The sequence below is a fragment of the Monodelphis domestica genome, chromosome 1 (genome assembly GCF_027887165.1).
Source record: "Monodelphis domestica isolate mMonDom1 chromosome 1, mMonDom1.pri, whole genome shotgun sequence".
In the NCBI taxonomy this organism is placed as follows: Eukaryota; Metazoa; Chordata; class Mammalia; order Didelphimorphia; family Didelphidae; genus Monodelphis; species Monodelphis domestica.
Genome location: NC_077227.1, coordinates 547,782,980 through 547,802,746, shown reverse-complemented (window position 1 = coordinate 547,802,746; position 19,767 = coordinate 547,782,980). Strand labels below are relative to the sequence as shown.

General features: G+C 37.8%; 1 protein-coding gene across 2 annotated transcripts in view; it reads left to right on the top strand.

Annotated features, from left to right (window-relative positions):
* Nucleotides 1-14: 14 nt before the first annotated feature.
* Nucleotides 15-19,767, top strand: part of COLEC11 (collectin subfamily member 11) — a 75,518-nt gene continuing 55,765 nt past the window's right edge. Inside the window, exons 1-2 of one of the 2 annotated variants that reach the window (XM_007476182.3) lie at nucleotides 15-196; nucleotides 13,237-13,392. In XM_007476182.3, the coding sequence (XP_007476244.1) occupies nucleotides 13,263-13,392 (130 nt within the window). In that variant the 5' untranslated portion in view covers nucleotides 15-196; nucleotides 13,237-13,262. The remainder of the gene's footprint in view (nucleotides 197-13,236; nucleotides 13,393-19,767) is intronic. The other variant, XM_001372152.5, reaches the window with a different exon arrangement.

Sequence of the window (19,767 nt, the reverse complement as noted above, 5' to 3'; positions counted from 1 at the left end):
AACAGGAAGCTGTTTACAGATAACACTTGCAACTGATCTGCCTGGTTTGCTGAACTGTCTGAAAGCAGAAGGCACCAGTGCTCCCAATTTAAGACCGCCAGGCTTCTGTAAACAGCAGCGATGAGGTTCTCTGGTGCAGTGTCCCTGCAGGCAGGCAATGGTCAGGAGGGCCCCTTCTTCACCCAGCAAGCCTAAGGTAGGAAAGTTTCTGAAATTTTATACTTTTTATACCTAGAAGGAGGAAACCACCCAGCTAACATTTCGAGCATCAGTGAGGTACTAAGAGTAGTAATCCAAATCTAAATAATGGCAGAGGGGAAGGAGGTATGGCTGGACATGAGTAGAACTGATGAAAATTGAAGACAGAAATCTTTTTTGACTATAGCAGAAGAACTAGTTTTTAAAAAAAATAAAATACTTCTTTTCTGAGACTTTCAGTGAACTTGGGATAGGCAACTTGATGGGTCAGACCTTCAAAGTACTGTAGGAAAAGAACAATAGTATTTACTACTCACTTTTTTTGTGACTTTAAAAAATTTATTTTAAAAAATTGATTAGAAAGAGTGATTATTTCACTCTGAAATATCCTTACCAAAGTGAAGAAAGTATTGTAATAAGAAAAGAACTTTGGACCTGATAATACTAGATCAGAAAGAGACCTTAGAAATCATCTAATACATTTATATAGTCCTCTTAAGATTTGGAAGGCACTTTATATACATTATCTCATTTAAGTTTCACAATAACTCTTTTAAAAAAATCTTTATCTTCTATTTTAAAATCAATACTGTCTGTTTGTTCCAAGGCAGAAGAGCGGTAAGGGCTAGGCAGTGGGTGTGAAGTGATTTGTCCAGGGTCACACAGCTAGGAAGTGTCTGAGGTCAGATTTAACCCTTGGACCTCCCATCCCCACAATACTCTTTAAGTAGGTGTTATCATAATCCACATTTTATGGGTGAATAATCTCAATGGAGATTCAGAGAGGTTAAGTGATTTGCTTTCATTTTATATATTCAATTTATAAAATAGATATTATATAAATATATATTAATATATATATATATTCAATTTATAAAATTGAGGCCCAGAGAGGGGAAGTGATCTGCCCAAGGTCGCAAGAAGAAACTAGTAGAATTATATTGTGTCTTTAAAACCTGTTTGAAATTGTCTGATTATATGTGTGTATGTATGTCCATATATAATGTATATATGTATGTGCATGCACACACACGCACATATAATGGCCCCAGAGAGATCTTGTTACATTCCTCCTCCCTTTTTTCAAATAGCCCAAAAGGGCTATTTGGAAAGATAAATACACACACACACACACACACACACACACACACACACACACACACATATATATATATATCCCAGAAAGATTATTTGGTTATTATATTATATACATATATCTATATACATATATATACACACATATATTATATATAGCTATACAATTATATATGTAAATAAAATTATACAGTAGATGTTTGACATACATATAATCAGACAATTTCAATGTATATACATGCATATATGTATATATATACACGCATATATATCATATTATTCTCCTGTACAGATATGCACATGCACACAGGTATATATAATGTTTCAATATAAATATATACCTATATTTGACTTGCTCAATGAGTATAAGTCAAGTGAGACTGAAAACAATCCTTACTAGATGATCAATGGTGCTTTTTCAAAAATAGTTGAGAAATCTGTATGTTGTAATGCAGAGAGCATGGGATCAGGAGTCAAGAGACATTCTTTGTAGTCTTGACTCCAGCAGGGCTTACTTGTATGGCACTGGGAGAATTACTTGACCTCTCAGGGTCTAGTAATCTTCACTTGTAAAATGAGAGGATTGGACTCGAATGAGCACCAACATCCCCTCTGGCACTAACATCCCTTCTAGTACTAACATTCTATGACTTTTAACTACAGAAATGCAAATTATAAAGGAAGGATGGGATGCAAGGTGCCAAGAGGAAGGAGGGGGCTTTAGCCTCTCCAGTGGATTATTTTTTACAGTCCCTAAAGCTGGAATGAAGGAAGGAAAAATCATCCTGTCCTAATTTCATGCTGAAGTAGAGCTATGCTCAGATAAAATACACTCTTGGAAGGACTATGTCATTGAAACTGAAGTAAAATATGATTCATAGAGGGGCTCCCGATTTGTAGGGCAAACGCATAAACAAGAGCATCTATGTGTAATGATGAGTTATGGATTGGTTTGGGAACCTGGGAAGGCAAAGTCGTTTTCTGGAGTTACGCTGAGATTAGGGAAATAAAACAACTTCTGAAAGAGAGTACACCACAGCACAGCCTTAGAATGGAAAACTGAGAGGACAAATTGATAGTTGTTTAATGCCTGGAAAAGGCAATTGGAAAAGTAAGACTACTTTTTTTCATTTTGGCCTCTGTTTTCAAGGCTTTAGAGGATGAGGAAAAGGTTCTTGCCCCAGAATTGGTGCTGAGATCTGTCATGCTTTGCTTTCTGGACAAAGGCATACAAATGCCACAGGAGGGAAAATTATGAGCTGGGAATTCACCATCTGAGCTCCCAAACCCACCTTCTGAAATGACCACTGACAAGATATTTATGGCACATATAAAAATGCTGAGTCCTGTGGTAGAAATTCAATAATAATATAGTGCCTTTTCTTTGGGACTAAGGGGTACTTTTTATTCATGGTCTCATTCATTCTTATAACATCTGGCCAACTATTCAGAATTAGAATTTCTCTCCAAACTCCCTCAAGAAGTTTTTTAAAATAGGTTGCTTTAAAAATTAAAAAAAAAATGTAAAGACTTCCCCTATTGGAAGTGAGGGAATTAATCTCTGTTAACTCATACTGGGAGAGATAAGGAAGGCTTCTTGGGTGGTAGGTGTGTGTGTGTGTGTGTGTGTGTGTGTGAACATGTGCATGCACGTGTGCCCAAGCATGTTCATGAAAGAACTGATTTAGATTCTGTCTGTCTGTCTAGCTCTGTCTTGCTCTGATTTCGGTCTGTCTCTCTGTCTATCTAATTAAATCCTTAATTTCTGTCTTAAAATTGACTCTAAATATGGTTCCAAGGCAGAAGAGTGATAAGAGCTAGGCAATGGGGGTTAAGTGACTTTCCTACAGTCACATAGCTAGGGAAGAGTCTGAGGCCAAATTTGGACCCGGGACCTTCCTTCTCTAGGCCTGTTTCTCTATTCATCAAACCACCTAGATTTTCTTTTAACACCAAATTCTTCTGTCTTGGAAAATTGGTAGTAAGAACTGAGGGAATGAGTTCAATCAATCAGTTCTTCTCCTTTTTCTAACTGGCATCTCTGAGGCCACAGCCTAAACTGTGTCATTCCATACTGATATGTGAGGGATCTTTTCTTAGCAAAGGCAATTGAGCATTCTCGAAACCTCTGCTTAGGCCTGTGAATAGGGAGAGAATTAGGAAGTCCAGCTGCCCCACAATTTATGGCTACTTTATCTGCTAGAATTTTTAGTCCTAGGATGGTGAGAATTTCCATCCCAGTTCTGGAAATGCTATAAAAAATTATGTCTAACTTTAATCTATGACGAATAAATGATAAAAAAGAGTTTATTAAAACACTCACTAGATGCAGGCATTTTGCTAAGCTTTGGAATACAAAAAACAAAAGCAAAGACAAATTACATTTCAATGATCAATAATACTGAGCCGTGGCTCAAACTTCAGACATAGATGGAATAGGCATCTGCCTACAGTTGTGATTTGGGGCTCACAGGATTGAAAAAATAATAAAATAACACAATAACTCACATACACAGTACTTCATGGTTTAGGATATACTTTCTTCATGCCACCTCTATAAGGTGGATGGTGCATATATTGTCCTAGCTCTGAAACTTACTAGCTCTATAACCTTGGGCAAATTACTTAATTGTTCTGAGCTTCGGTTTCTTTCTTTTTTTAAATTTTTAATAAAATGAGGAAAATAATACTTGCCTCATATACACCTTCCTCATAGGGTTAATTGGAGGAATGTGCTTTGAAAATGTTAGATTACTATGTAAGTGATGATGATTATATAAATTAAGTAATTATCTTCAGTTGAAGAAAATGAGGTTCAGAAATTAAATGATTTGACCATGGTGATAAGGCTAGAAACTCAAACCCAGAGCTCTTAACCCTAAGTTTAGTACTTTCTTTTTATATACCACATTACTGTCCCTAATGTAGGTTCTAGCCCTGCTCTTCTACCCCATCTTTCCTCCAAAAAAACCCAATCCCAATCACCTCATTAGATATTCATTCATTACCTGAGACCTTTTTGTTATCCAGAGATCCTTGATTAAATTGCAAATCCATTTGTGAGGGAGAGCATCTTAAATCAAAATATACTTAAAACTGAAAGGGACAACAAAGATCTTTAAGTTTAGACCCCTTATTTTAAAGATGAGGAAATTGAGATTCAGACATATTAGTAACTTGCCCCAGATTACGCTAAAATAGTAAATGGTGGAGCAAAAATTTAAACTCAGGTCCTTTGATTCTAAAGCAAAAATTCTTTCCACTGGGCTATACTGTCTTCAAATATTTTATTGAAGGCTAGCTACCTAAAAGCAAGAAAGCCCCTGGGGAAGGGAGTATGGACATCATGAAGGGGTGGAGTTATAGAACACTAAAGGAAGATATTTCAGTCTTGACAGTTTTCCTGAAGCCTTGTAGGACAGTGAATGAGTTGTACAAGGTTTTTGTCTCTTTCTCCTGCTCTTACTCCTAACCTAGAGGAGGTTTGCTTGGACTTTTGGGAATATTATGCAGGTGAAAGGTATATTCTGTGGGGTACCCTGCTGTGTTTATGACTTGTCCTCAAATATTTATTGAACAAAGTTCTTACCTCTTACAGCTTGTTGGGAGAAAAACAAGTTACTTGAAGATTATTATGAAAAATAAAATTCAACACAAGACACTATTAACTGATACTAAACTGTTTTTTTTGGGGGGGGGAAACAACTTTCAAAGATTTTAATTCCTGCCTATCCTGGTCCTTCTTTGGAATCATTAATTGTTAATTTAAAAAGAATTACATTTTTAGGGCTGCTAGGTAGCCCAGTAGATAGAGACCCAGGTCTGGAGTTGGTAGGACCTGGGTTCAAATCTGACCTCAGATACTACCTAGCTGTGTAACCCTGGGCAAGTAAGTCACTTAACCTGGATTGCCTAGCTCTTGCCTTTGTCCTCTCTTAGAATTCATACTAAGACAGAAGGTAGGCATTTAAAAAAAGAATTATATTTTTATTGATACTTTTTGTCCTAACATCATAATTATTTCTGGAAATTACTTTCATTAGTATCCACCCTCTTTGAGGCTTTAACTAGTATCAAAGAAAAAGAATTGAACAAAATCAACTGACAAAGTTAATTTCTGGGAGTCATAGACAGTTGGAAAGGAATTTACAGATCATCTGGGTATAATATTGAAGAATTTAGGGCTTGGAAAGGACCTTAGAGATCATCTAGTTCAGTGATGGTGTATCTTTTAGAGACAGAGTGCCCACCCCCATCCCTCACCTCCAGACTGAGGACTGTGCCTGCCCTTCCAAGATCTTGTGCCTTATCCTGCCCAAGTGCCAGATGAGCCCTGCCCCTCCCCCCCTTACCCCTAACAGGGGAGGGAGAAAGTGCTTCCATTGGGTTGCTGCTGGTTGGAGGGGCGGGTGATAGGAAAAAAATGTCCTCAGGCATAGTGAAGAGAGGGAAGGGAGCAGCTCTGTCTTTCTAGTAATGAACTCTGGGGGTGTGGAGTGGGGAGGGAGGGTGGCTCAGTGCCCACAGAGAGTGCTCTGGGTGCCATCTTTGGCACCTGTGCCATAGGTTCGCTGTCACTGATCTAGTCCAACCCCTTTATTACTAACAGGCTTTTATTTTCTCATACTCCCATCTCCTTGGTCTCCACTGGGGGTGGGAAAGACAAAACCTCAAACAAAACAAAACCAAATCTTATTTGACAAATATGCATAGTTAAGCCAAATAAATTGCCACATTGGGCATGTCCAAAAATATATGTCCCATTTTGTATCTTGAGTTCATTTCTTCCCTTTCAGGAGGTGAGTAGTATGGTTCATTGTTGTTCTTTTGGAATCATCAGCCCATTTTACAGATGGAAAAGATGAGGTCCAGGAAGGCTGAGTTAACTGTCTAGGTCTTACAGTGAGACTATGACAGACAGGAGAGATACCAGACTTTCTAACTGGTATATTAGTCAGGACTTCTTCCATCATACATGCTGCCTTTTGAAGTCTCACCAGAGAAAACAATTCTACATACTTTTAGGACTTAGCACTATTCCTTGTAAAGTAAGGACACTTGAATGCATAGCTTTGTAAGTAATCTGTAGTCATTTCTTCCTGTGTATGTTTGCTCTCTCCAGCTTTAAGTTACATGTCGTATCTTTCCCCCAAAGCTATCCTCTTTTCCTGATTTCCACATATATATATATATATATATATATATATTTAAACCCTTATCTTCTGTCTTAGAGTCAATACTGGGCATTGGTTCCAAGGCAGAAGAGTGGTAAGGGCTAGGCAATGGGGGTTAAGTGACTTACCCAGGGTCACCCAGCTAGGAAGTGTCTGAGGCCAGATTTGAACCCAGGGCCTCCTGTCTCTGTGCCTGACTCTCAATCCACTGAGCCACCTAGCTGCCCCCTGATTTCCCTATTTTTAAGAACACCACCATTTCCCCAGGCACACAAGCTTGAAAAAAAGCACTGCTGACTTTTTTAATTGAATGCCTATATTAGTATCCAAGTCCTGTTGATGCTATCTCCTAGATATTTCTAACATTCTTTTTCTTCTTTCCATTCCCATTGCTACCACTCTGGGTCAGATAAAATGAAGACCTAACTATTATAGTAGCCTCTTGGACTTGCAGTCTTTAGTTTCTCTCCACACTTCAATCCATTCTTCATACTCTCAAAGTAATCTTCCTAATGCACAACTCTGATCATATCATTATTCTATTCAAAAGCTATCAATGGCTCCCCAGTGCCTCCTAAATGAAATTCTTGTTGTATATCTTTTGAAGCTTCCTCGAACCCGTGAGAAGCCTCGAGCTAGGAAGATAGAGGAAGGATAGAAGTTCTGGATGCCGCGAGGGGGGTGGTGGAGTCAAGTTAGAGATATGAAGTGGCAGGAATGAGTCAGAAATCCAGGCCTTATTAATCATCAAGGAGCCACAGCAAAAACTCCGATCAGTGGACTACTCAGAAGGCTTATACCTGTTCAGTGATCCAAATTTAATACCACACAGGTCAGAGACATGATAGAGAAAAGAAAGTGCCTAGCTGAAGGCCAAGTCCCAAGTGGGAGAGGTAGATAAGGAAAGGAATCAAAGATGGAGCTTGGCCTCTGGCCAAGCTCCAACAAGGACAGGCATCAGTGAGAGCTGAGATCCAAGTGAGGAAGAGAGAGAAGGCGGAGCCTGCTGTGGTCCTGTATTTAATCTCTTTGATATGCAAATATACACAATACATAGGGATGATTATCATTGGTTAATGACAAGGTATAGGTGCCTTATTTGAATATAAACTCCTTGAGGGCTGGGCTTGTTTTTGAATTTTTTTTTCTTTCCCCACACTTAGCACAGTGCTTGGAACATACTAAAAGCTTAATAGGCGGTTGCTGTTTAGTTATGCTTCAACTAAAGTGTCCCTGATTCATCCCTTGTGTTCTTATTTTAGTACATTTGCTCACTACTGGAAGCCATCTCTGCTTTTTAAAATTTTACCCCTCCTTCAAGACCAGCTCAAATCCTACCTCCATTATTGATTAATTACACTTCAGCCAAACTGGACTAGTCCCAGTGTCTCCAATTTGTCCCTCGTGTTCTTGTCTTAGTATATTTGCTCACAAGTGGAAGGCCCATTTGCCCCATCTCTGCCTATTGAAATTTTATTCAACTTTCAAGATCTAGCTCAAATGCCACTGCTTTTTCAATATGCTTAATATTGATCAATTTTTACAAATTTATATATGTATAATTTATTTTATTAATTTTTTTGTTTATAGAAATGCCTCTTCCCTTTTCTGGGACACAATTTCCTCTGCTGTGAAAATTTCAGGAGTTGAAGTAGATGGCCTTTGGCTTCAGAGCTATGATTTTGTGATATTATGAGAGAGTATCTCAGACTACCCATTAGAGTGCTAGGCACATAATAGATCATTGAAAAACTGATGCACTCATCTCTTGTACAGAGTTGAGAAAATCACCATGAACTATTCTGCATTTTTCATCAGCAGAATGAGGTTTGACCTTCTTGAGCCAAAGTATGAAAATCACACCTTCATATTCCATCTGGCTTTTGTATCCTGAAGTTTTCTTGATAATGACGCTTGAGATTGCTTTGGCTAAATTTTGTCTTATTAAACAAAAACAAAGCTACTCCTTCCCTTTTTTTTAAACAAAATGTTTTCTGCTCCCTGTTTTTTTATGTTTGTATCCATTTTGATGTTTCTGATTTTTCAAAGCTTCTGATGTTGGAATGATTTGACTGAACTTCTGATCATAGCCATTTAGACATCTTGTTTATTCATCTGCAGCTCATGGATCTGTGCTTCTCTCTATTACCACTAATCTTCCCACTTTCATCAGGGAAGCTCTCTTGTGTGTGAGAGGGAAGGACATCTGCACACCTCAAAGATGCACCCTCCCTCCTAGCTCAAGCTCTCCTTGCCAGGAGAAGAAATCTGGGCTTTATGAACAGAGTGTACAGACTCTTCGCAGAGAAAATCCTGGGCACATCTGCTTGCTCTTCAAATATGGAGACTCCGAAGTCTTCAGTTAACCTTACCTCATACCCAGCTTTCTTATTCCTTATAGCATTGAAATATTTCTTAAGAGGCTCAGAACACCACAGGTAAAAAGGAACTTTATTTTTCCTTGATCAACCTGTATTGCTTTTCTTCATTATTGCAGTTAAGTAAAAAAATACCTCAAATTTAGATTCTCCTTTAAGCTAAGCTGAGTTCTCTGTAACTCCAAGGTTCCACTGCCTTACCTTCTGAAGCATCCATTCATGTGGGCTCATTCAAGACATTTTTTTCTCTCATTCTCCTTTTCCTTCTCAGTTATTCTTTTAAAACATTTGTCAACACAATCATTTAACTTTCAAAGCTGACAATATTAAGAAAGTATCTCTGCTTGGTCTCTTAGGCATTAATCTCTTTTTCAGCCTCTGACAAATGATGTCAAAATTACCACATACTTTGGAAAACAGGGCCTGCTTTATGGACAGAAGATGCTCCTTCTTAGATACTTGCTGTGTGGTATAGCGGACCTGGAGTCAAGAGACAAGGGTTTGAGTCCTGCCTCTGCTCTTTCATAGGCCTGTAACTTAGGCTAGCCATTAGTTGGCCCCTTTACATCTTGGTTTTCTTATCTTTAATCCATTTAATAATAATGATAAATAATAAAAATAATAATACTTGTAATACCTAACTCAGAGTTATAAGGAAAGTGTTTGTAAGGAAAGCAAATTGCTCAATGTAAAATAAAATATTTTATTTTCCCTCTATTACATGTAAAAATAATTTTCTAACATTATTTTTTTTGTTTTGAGTTCCAGATTCTGTCCCTTCTTCTGAACATCTCCTCTTTTACTCCTTCCCTTCCTCCCTCACCTACCATTCTCTGAGACAGCAAGCAATCTGATATAGATTTTACATGAATAATCATGTAAAACATTTTTCCTTTTTTTGTGGATGAGATCTCAAAAAAAAAAGTTGAAAGAAATGAAATAGAATATGTTTCAGTCTCTATTCAGACTCCAATACGTTCTCAGAGGGCAGATGGCATTTTTCATCATGAATCTCTGGGATTGTCTTAGATAACTATATTTCTGAGAATAACCAGGTCATCCCATGATTGTTCATCAAGAAATATTGCTGGCACCATATCATATTCTTTTGGTTCTGCTCATTTCACTTTGCATTGGTTCATATACATTTTTCCAGATTTTTTTTCTGAAATCATCCTGCTAGTCATTTCTTATAGCATAATAGTATTCTATAACTATCACATATGAAGGGGGCAGCTAGGTGGAGGTCCTGGGTTCAAATATGGCCTCAGATACATTTTAGCTATGTGACCCTGGGAAAGTCACTTAACCCTGATTGCCTAGATCTTATAATTCTTTTTGCCTTAGAATCAATATTGATTCTAAGTCAGAAGGTAAGGATTTAAAAATAAATTAGTATATATCACAACTTATTCAGTCATTTCTCCAATTGATGGACAACGTCTCAATTTCCAATTCTTTGCTACTACAAAAAGAACATCTATAAATATTTTTGTTCAAATAGGTCTTTCCCCTTTTTCAAGATCTCTTTGGGATACAGACCTAGTAATGGTATTGATGAGAGCCTCCCCACCATCTGGCACATTGATGCCATGTTTGTGAGGTTCTGAATCTCTTTCTTTCCCCTACTCAAAGCAGTACCTCTGATATGGATTTTTAATCTACCTCGTATTCCTGAAATCTTCAATTTATCAACACTTAAAAATCAAATGGCCAATAAAAAGACCACTGAATGATCGCTTAAATGTGTATGATGCACCCTCTTACTGTTTTGAGATGTTGTTATTATTAAATCTAGCAACACACACAAATATTACATATGGCACTACAACTCAGCTATGGGTCCATTATATAGGCTGCCAGGCCCCTTGGTCTTTATTATGATCAGAATGGTACCCATGACACCCAGTAATGGGCAGTGATAGAGGAAGCACAGATGCCCTCCTGGCTCTCTCCATGAAAATCTGCAGTCAGACTTTGGCTGTGTCTAGGAGGAAGGTGATTAGGTCAGTGATGCAGATGATGGTGGTACCAGTCCCAAGGAACTTGGCTGTTGGGGGCATATCTGTAAGTTTGATTGCAACCAGTAATGCACTTCTGACTTTCTGCTACCTCTCAGGAGTATGCACAGTTGCTATGTTGGTGAACCCATGGCACACATGCCCCTATGTGCTGGAGGGGACTGCTTTCTTTCCCCTCTCCACAGTGCCCAAGGACATTTCTCACATGCCTTGTTCCTCTGCCCAGGAGCCCAATATAAGCACTTCCTCCTTCCCCTGTCTGGGGTAATGCAGCCCACTCACAGGTGGTTTGAGGGTGTGGTTTGTGCACATAATCTCTAAAAGGTTCTCTAAAACTGGATTAGAGTCAGTGTTCCAGCATAGTTCCAAATTGTTCTCCAGAATGGTTGGATCAGAGCACAGTTCCACCAACTGTATATTAATTATTCAACTCCTTTTTAAAAATTATAAAGATATTTTATTTTTACCAATAACACATCATAAAAAATCTCCACATAAGTTTTCTAAAGTTATAGGGTCCAAATTGTCTCCTTCCCTCCCTTCCCGCCTCAAGAACTGGCAAGCAATTTATATATATTACTCAACTTCTTAAAGCCTCAGTTTCCTCATCTACAAATGGGGCAAATAATGCTAGTACCTCACAGGGTTGTGAGGATAAAGTATTTTGTAAATCTTATAGCCCTATAGATCTATAAATTATTGCTATTAACAAATTATAAGGTGTTACATTAAAATAGGCTATTATAACTGCCTCCAAGGTCAGTAGATCTTTCTTTGGATAGATGTGTGGGAGGCATCTTTACAGTTACAAGAGTTCCTAAGTGATCTAGTCAGCAAGAGACTTAGTTGTGGTGAGTAAATAAAACAGAAATTTGGGAATCAGAAATTACATATTTTCCCACTGACTGGAATCTTTTGGGCTAGACAGAAGGTCCCAAGACGGAGGCCTTGGGACTCTGTCAAAACTCTGTGACCTTGTGTAGCAGAGAATAACAGGGAAGGAGGAAAAGAGAGAGGAAGAGAGACAGAGAAGAGGGAAGAGAGAGAAAGACAGAAGGTGGGGTGGAGAAGGGAAGGAGGAAAGAAGGGAGGAAGAGACAGAGACAGAAAGAAACAGAGAGAGAGAGAGAGAGAGAGAGAGAGAGAGAGAGAGAGAGAGAGAGAGAGAGAGAGAGAGAGAGAGAGAGGGCAAAGAAGAGGAGACAACAATAATGATTCCCCATACCCATTTTTCTGCTGAAAATCTCATGCTTCCGTTTGCCTGTGGATCTTCTGATTGTGGGCCATTGCTTGTCAGGAGAAGAGGAAGCAAAGCTCCAACATTTTAAACCAGGTCTTAAGGAAGTCGAGCTATATTGACCAAGATTTAGCTTCCTGAGGACTATAATAAACCTTGCATAGTACAGCAAAATCCTTACAAAGTATCCATGCTACTTCCTAGAAAAGTTACATTGATAACATTGGGACACTTGTAAAGAGAATACTTAGATGTTTGCAGTTGTCAAGTTTGTATTATGAGGGCAGTGTATTTCTTGGCACCTGAAGATTTCTTTGAGTTCTTGATTCATTATCTTGGAGAGATTTAGACAGTATCTTTTCAAGGGGTTGGAGGTTGACCCAATGACATTTATGGTCTCTTTCTTCTCTAAGATTATATGATAAACAGAATCCTCACTTCTTTCCCTTACAAATAAACAGAAACATCAAAGTGGCTTGAATGTTTTACAGTGGATGCTTGCTGGATTTTTGGTATTTTAATTCATTTATTGATTTTTTGAGTCCCTGGGTGTTAGAAGGGAAGTATACCAAAGAGGAAAGCAAGCTACTGTCTTCTTTCTGGATCTTATAATCTAATTAAGGAGACAAGAATATTAATTGACAATTTATTGTTAAGAAAAAAATATACCATATCAAGAGTCCCTTGAGTTTTACAAAGCACTTTTCTCACAACAATATTATAACACAGGTAGTGAAGGTATCATTATTCCCTTTTTACAGATAAGCAGAGAGGTGAAGTGTGTGGTCCATGATCATAAAGCTAGCAAACGTCAGAGATGGAATTTAAATTCCTTCTAACTACACTGCATCTCCTTCACCCCTATTCCCAAGCAAAGTAGACTGATTCCCAAGTTCCATTCTTCCACTGACCCACCCAGAGCCAAAATAAGTGATAAGGGCAATAAGAACCATAGTAGACAGTCACAGTCCTTGTATCAGTCCCCAATTATGATGACTTTCTTCTTAAGAACTTCTGGTCAATTGTACAAGCAGGGTAGCGCCAAGGCTTTTTGATATTGCAGGGTAAAGAGCTATTGGGTTTTTGCCTTTTTAAAAAAATTCCCATAACTGTTTATCCGTTCTTTTATTTAGGAGTCAATGACCTGCAAATACTCATTATGAAGAGAGATCTGGTTTTCCTGGGGAGTCTAATTAGCCTGGTCTTCCTGTCTTTGCTAAGATCTGGATCCCCTCAACATCTTGCAGAAGAGGCCTGCTCTGTCCAGATTCTTGTCCCAGGACTTAAAGGTAACATATCAGTCCCTTTTTTCTCTTTGATTTACCCTCTGCCTGAGCAGTTGTCTTAGGGATTTCTTTTCAAGTAGGTCTCAAGCAACGGCCAATCTCTGGAGCCAGATACCTGGTGTCTTCAGAGTTCTGGGTACTGGGCTGATAAAGTGAATTTCTTCCTGGCCCTGGGTAGGTCTCTGTGTGTAGGGCTGTCATTGAATGAATTGGGGGGGGTGGTAATCCCTGGGAGGGCTACAGGACTGCAATAAATCATTCTTGTGAATCCTCTTCTCCCTCAACATTTTTATTCAAATGAAAACAGATTTTTCCATTTAAGTCCTCATCTGATGTTTCATTACAGAATAGAAGTGGCCTTGTTTTCTTGAAGGCAATTCCAGAAAAGTATCAGCACTCTTAACAAGTTTTACCAAGACAAAAATGGTCTATGCATGGACCTTATATATAGCATTTCCCATTCAAGGACAGGTCTAGCTAGTCAAGGACAAATGTAATTCCATGAGGGCAGGTTTTTTTCCCTTTTGTATTTGCATTGCCAATACCTGGCACCGTGCCCAGCATATAGTGTACACTTAATAAATGATTTTCTGTTCATTCATTCGATTAAATTTGAAGAGTGTCATCATAAGAGGGTTGGTTATAAGTAAATTAATTTTCAGCCATAACAATCATCAGAGAACACCTACCCACAAATATTTATGAAATGTCTACCTTATGGAGATTCAGCGTATTGTAGTGTTAATAAATCTAGATTTGAACTCATAGAACTGGGGTTTGAACCCAGATGCTTTCTAACTAGCTTTGCAACCTTTGGGAAATTATCAGTTTTTCATTTATAAGATGAGGGCACAGAATTCAGGGATTCTTAACTTAGGATCTGTGAATTTGTTTAAAAATATTTCGATAACTATTTCAATATAATTAGTTTCCTTTGTAATTCTATGTATTTTCTTTTTTGCATTTTAAGACATTTTTTGAGAAGGGGGCCATATGCTTCACCAGACTGCCAAAAGAGTTCATGCCACACACAAAAAATTAAGTACCCTTGGATTAAGCAACTTTAATGGGCCTGCCAGCTCTTAAGTCTGTGAATATTAATAGTATGAGAAGTTACGTTTTTAATGGATATCTAAAAATCTCATCTGCTTTTAGTCTTTTGTTTTAGGTCCAGCTCAACTCTTTCTTTCTTTTTCTTTCTTTCTTTCTTTCTTTCTTTCTTTCTTTCTTTCTTTCTTTCTTTCTTTCTTTCTTTCTTTCTTTCTTTCTTTCTTTCTTTCTTTCTTTCTTTCTTTCTTTCTTTCTTTCTTTCTTTCTTTCTTTCTTTCTTTCTTTCTTTCTTTCTTCCTTCCTTCCTTCCTTCCTTCCTTTCTTTCTTTCTTCCTTTCTTCCTTTCTTCCTTTCTTTCTTTCTTTCTTTCTTTCTTTCTTTCTTTCTTTCTTTCTTTCTTTCTTTCTTTCTTTCTTTCTTTCTTTCTTTCTTTCTTTCTTTCTTTCTTTCTTTCTTTCTTTCTTTCTTTCTTTCTTTCTTTCTTTCTTTCTTTCTTTCTTTCTTTCTTTCTTTCTTTCTTTTAAACATTTTAAAAAATTTATAAATATACCTAGTCAAACAATTCAGTGACTTGCCCAGGTCATACAGCTAGTAAGTATCTGAGGTCAGATTTGAACTCAGAAAGATGAGTCTTCCTGATTAGGAATCTATTCACTACCACCTAGCTTCCCCTAATTTATTTTTGATGTTGTACTTGTGAATCAATAATAATTTTTAATTTTCAGTATATTTATAATTCTAATAGAATAGATAGCATGTCACCATATTGCAAAAGTAACATCAGCCTCTTTGCCTTTATTGGTTTTTCATTGCCCCTTCAAGATAACCTGACAGATCAAGAATTCCTGAAAGAGAACTCGAATTTTCTATCATTTATGGTTTCTCCAAGGAGATTAATTTATAATGGGTGTCATGAAATGTCTTTCTGAAAGGTCATATGAACAACTCTCAAACTCTTAAAACTTATCTCTTCCATCACTTTTCTTGGTCCTCATCCTCCTTGACCTCTCTATAGCATTCAATACTATTAACCTTTCTGTCCTTCTTGAAACTCTCTCCTTGCCTGAAGTCTATGATACTGCATCAGACAGGGATGTAGGAAGAGAACCAGATCACTCCTTCCCTGGCTCCTTTGTTGGCTCCATTTCCCAATCTCATCTAGGAAACTTTTGAGTGTTCCCTAGTGCTTCTGATCTTCTGTTCTCTCTTCTTTGTCCTTTTCTCTGTATCTTGACATCCTACTCTTGGTCCAGTACAAATCTTTCTTCCTCCACATAGTCTTCCATAGCCATCCCACAAAATTGATTGTTTTTATTGGCCACATAGTACATAGGATCAGAGGCTCATAGGTTTAGAATTGGAAGGCATGTTAGTAGTTATCTAGTTCCATTCCCAAATTTTATATATGAAGAAACTAAGACTTAAGAAGATTAAATTATTCTCCCAAGATGATATAGGTAATAAATGGTAAAGCCAGCATTTGAACCCAAGTCCTCAGACTTCAAACCCAGTGCTCCTTTCATTGAACCATTCTGCCTCCCATTATCATGTTACCTTCTAGCCATTTTGTATACCTATCCAATCTCCCTTACTAGATTAAAAATTTTCTGAGGGCAGGAATTAGGTTTTCTTTTCTTTTCTTTTTTTTCTTTTCTATCAGCATTAGCACTCAGAATCAGTGTCTTGGACACAGTAGGCCTTTAAATGTTTGAGTGAATGACATGAAGTAAGGATTTATCCATAGTTTAGATTTTTCCATAGAGGTCATGTAGTCCAATTTTCTTGGGTCCAAGAGACCCCACAAATCCATCGAGACATCTCCCTCATTGATTGCAACTTAGTCTATTCCAGATTTTTAATTTGTACAGTTCTGTAGATCATCAGCACTTCAAAGGGCTAAGAAGGAGAGTATCAACTTTGGCCTAGTTTTTTCACTTAAGAAAAATAGCACCATGGTTTCTACTAATTCCTCAATGAATGGGAATAAAATACTATTAAGCTTTATGATTTCTCAGTGAAAGGAAGGAATTGACAGAGAGACCTTTGGCAAAACTGGAATGCAGAATCTTGGGTCTCCCACTTAGAGAGTGAAAATTAATGGCTTAGGAGAGTGTCTTGAGATAAACTCAGGTTCCCAAACATAATGTGGCAAGCAGCCCATCATCAACTTATTGGACAGAGAAAAAGACTTTAAAAAGGAACAATCCAGAGTCATATCCTCATACTTTTCATCTCTCCCCCAGGGATTCCTTAGGCAATTATTGTTCTGAAGCTCAGACTTTGCTGTGACATTTCTATGGGGTTATCAAAAATGTTTTATCCAAAGCCAATAAGAAGTTCTTAGTATTTGAGAATGAGCTGGAAAATAAACAAACAAGTCCCAAATCTCTGATCAGTTGCAAAAAAATAAAAGAGATTAGGCCTCTGAAACTGGAAAAGCAAATGAATACTGTAAAGTGATTGCTTCTTGGGAGCAATGTATGGAAAATTTTAATCATCAGCTACTTTTGGACCTCAGTGAACAGTAGAATATCTAATAGGATGCAGTCTAGTCAAGCATTTGGGGCTACAGTAAAAAAGGGCTTTTAGATCCTCTTGAAAATGACTTTGGGGCAGCTAGCATATGGGGGATTTGGAAAAAGGAAAAATATGGCAAGGTAAGAAAGTGCTTTGAGGATGTGAACATCTGCAAGTGGACAATTTCATTGCTAGTTAATGTCAGCCTGGTGTGTGTTATATAGGATATATAGAAGGGCCCCATACATTTTTTCTGATGTAACACAGGCACATATGAAAGAATGGGGAAGCTTCAAAAGGTGTCTTCAAGGAGAGCGGGGTACTTCTTTATGATGCTGAACATTTGACACCAAACCATTTGTAAAAATGGAGATTTGAACCCCAGACTTCAATCCCCACAAGTCCTTGGCACTTCCCAGAATGCCCTATAATCTCACCTGAGATACCCACCTTGGACGAGAACAAAATGGATATTTAAACTGACTGTACTACTTACTTGGTCTCTCTGCTTCCACTTCTAAGCACACATGTCTCTCAAGATGTAGTAAGTGAAATTGAAAGGCCTTACCAGCCCTAGGCAGTTCTTATTTTGTATTTTTTTATTTCCTTGATTTCTAATAATCTTTAATAAACCTCTAAAAATATAATACTTTTAGTAGAGAAACTAATTTGGTGTATTCTGTGCTTGAGACTTCTGGCAGTTTGTAGCACAGCCCAGTGCATGAGGCTCTTCCCAGGGGCACAGTAATAGTAATAGTAGTAATAATAATAATGATAATTCCTGGCATTTATATATATCATGTAAGGTTTGTGAAAGTACATTACTTTATTCAGTTGTCACGACAAATATTGAAAGTATTTTTTGTCTTCACTTTATTAGTGAGGAAAAATGGTTAGTTAAATGACACAGGTTCACATAGGTAATAAGAATCAGAGGCAGGATTTGAACTCAGGGATTGTTTTTTTTTCTTTTTTTTGTCTACTTAATGCCTAGAGCAATGCCCAGCACATAGTAGGTACCTAAAAATGCTTGTTGAATTGACTAATAAAAAGCATTTTGCAAATGATTTAACATCTCAGATAGGCTCATGTATTTTTTTTTAGCTGTAGAACTATTCAGAGGTCTTAAATGGCACAAAATACCCACCTGCCACCCTGCAACAGAGAATTTCAATTGAATTTCAGGCACATTCATCTGAGTTATATTTTGCACTGAATTGGCTCTATCTGCATCTAATTCTTATTCTACACATATACAGAATTACTTAGCAGCTTTGTTTCTCTAGGTAAACCTACCTTTGTCACTACCAATAGGGAAAAACCTCAGAGTCAAGTTCATTAGTATATTTATAGGAACCTTTAAAATTCTAATATCTTAGTCCGCTTGGAGGAACAGGTGGAGCCAATATTAGTTCATTTCCTTAACAATAATTACATTGATTACAAACATAATACTGTTCCCATTTCGACTTAGAGGCACTTGGTGGTCAATTTAGTCCCATGGTGGCAGAGGGGGCTACTGGGAAACCAGTGGTGGATATGCAGTTACATTGGGAATACTGAACACCTTAATTTTAAATTGAAGCAAGGGAAAGAAAGCCTTCTAGACAGTAGCAAATCCTAATTCCCTCCCAAATAAGCAAAGCATCACTGAGCAGAAGGAAAGGAGGCTCTCTTTTTCTGTAGGATACTTCCAACCATTGCTTTGGAATGACAGGCTTGACTCTGTGCAGGATTTATTCTAAACTGCAAAGAGAAAGGAATAAACTGATTTGCAAACTCTCAAATTCATTCAGCTGGGAGATGAGTCCTGCTTTCCATGGCATTGCCTACCTTGGCTCACAAATGGTCTCTGTGTTTTCTATACATCAATTCATCCAGGAATTTTTATTTCATCAGGATGGGTACTTCCTTTGATGCAGATGAAAAACCTTCCACTCCTGGGTTAGCAGTCTTCATGAATTATGATGGCTGAAGAGATTCATCTCCCTGTGCACAATCTGGCTACCAGCCTCTCCAAACTTAATTAGGCTAGTCCTTGAACAGCAGGCAAACAATCAGTTGCCAGGCCTGTTCCCAAAGCCCTTCTAGCCAGAGTTGTGGGATAGCCCTCAAGAACCCAGGGTTAACTTTGTGTCACAGTGAGTCATCAGAGTTGGGTTTTAATGCTGTAGCAATAACAATTTACATATTTTGACATTCAAGGCTTTTCACTGTCTGGCTTCCATTTACTTTTTTCCAGCTGGCTTTTATATTATTCTCTATCATATATACTATGTTTCACTCAAATCTGGCTATTCATTAGACCTCAAGTGTGATTTATAATTTTCTGCTTCCGTGTTTTTCTTCAAGCCAAAATTCTGACCACCTTCTGCCCCCAAATGACTACTTCATAAAATTAAACATCTATAAGGCTTAATACAAATGCCTCCTTCAGGGAGGCTTTTCTGATCTTGTCCAGTGATAGGGATCTTTCCCTTATCTGACCTCAGAGCATTCTTTCCTTCTCTTAGTTACTTATTCCAATTTGTATTATATATGTATATGTGACCCGAGCCAAATCACTTCTCTCAACGTTTTAGGTGACTCTCTAAAACTATAAATTGCAGAGAACCTACTGACCTAAATTAGTAAGAGTTTCTTCATCTGGGGTTAGGGAAATGACAGGTACAGTTCCTCTCCCCAATTTATTTGTAGCAGCAATAGTGGTGGCGATTAAGATTTGTTCCACCACTTCTGTTTTTCCCTTACTTGAGAACTTATTTCCAGCTCAGATAGGTTTTCTTCTTAGTCAAGGAGATTCTCCCTTCC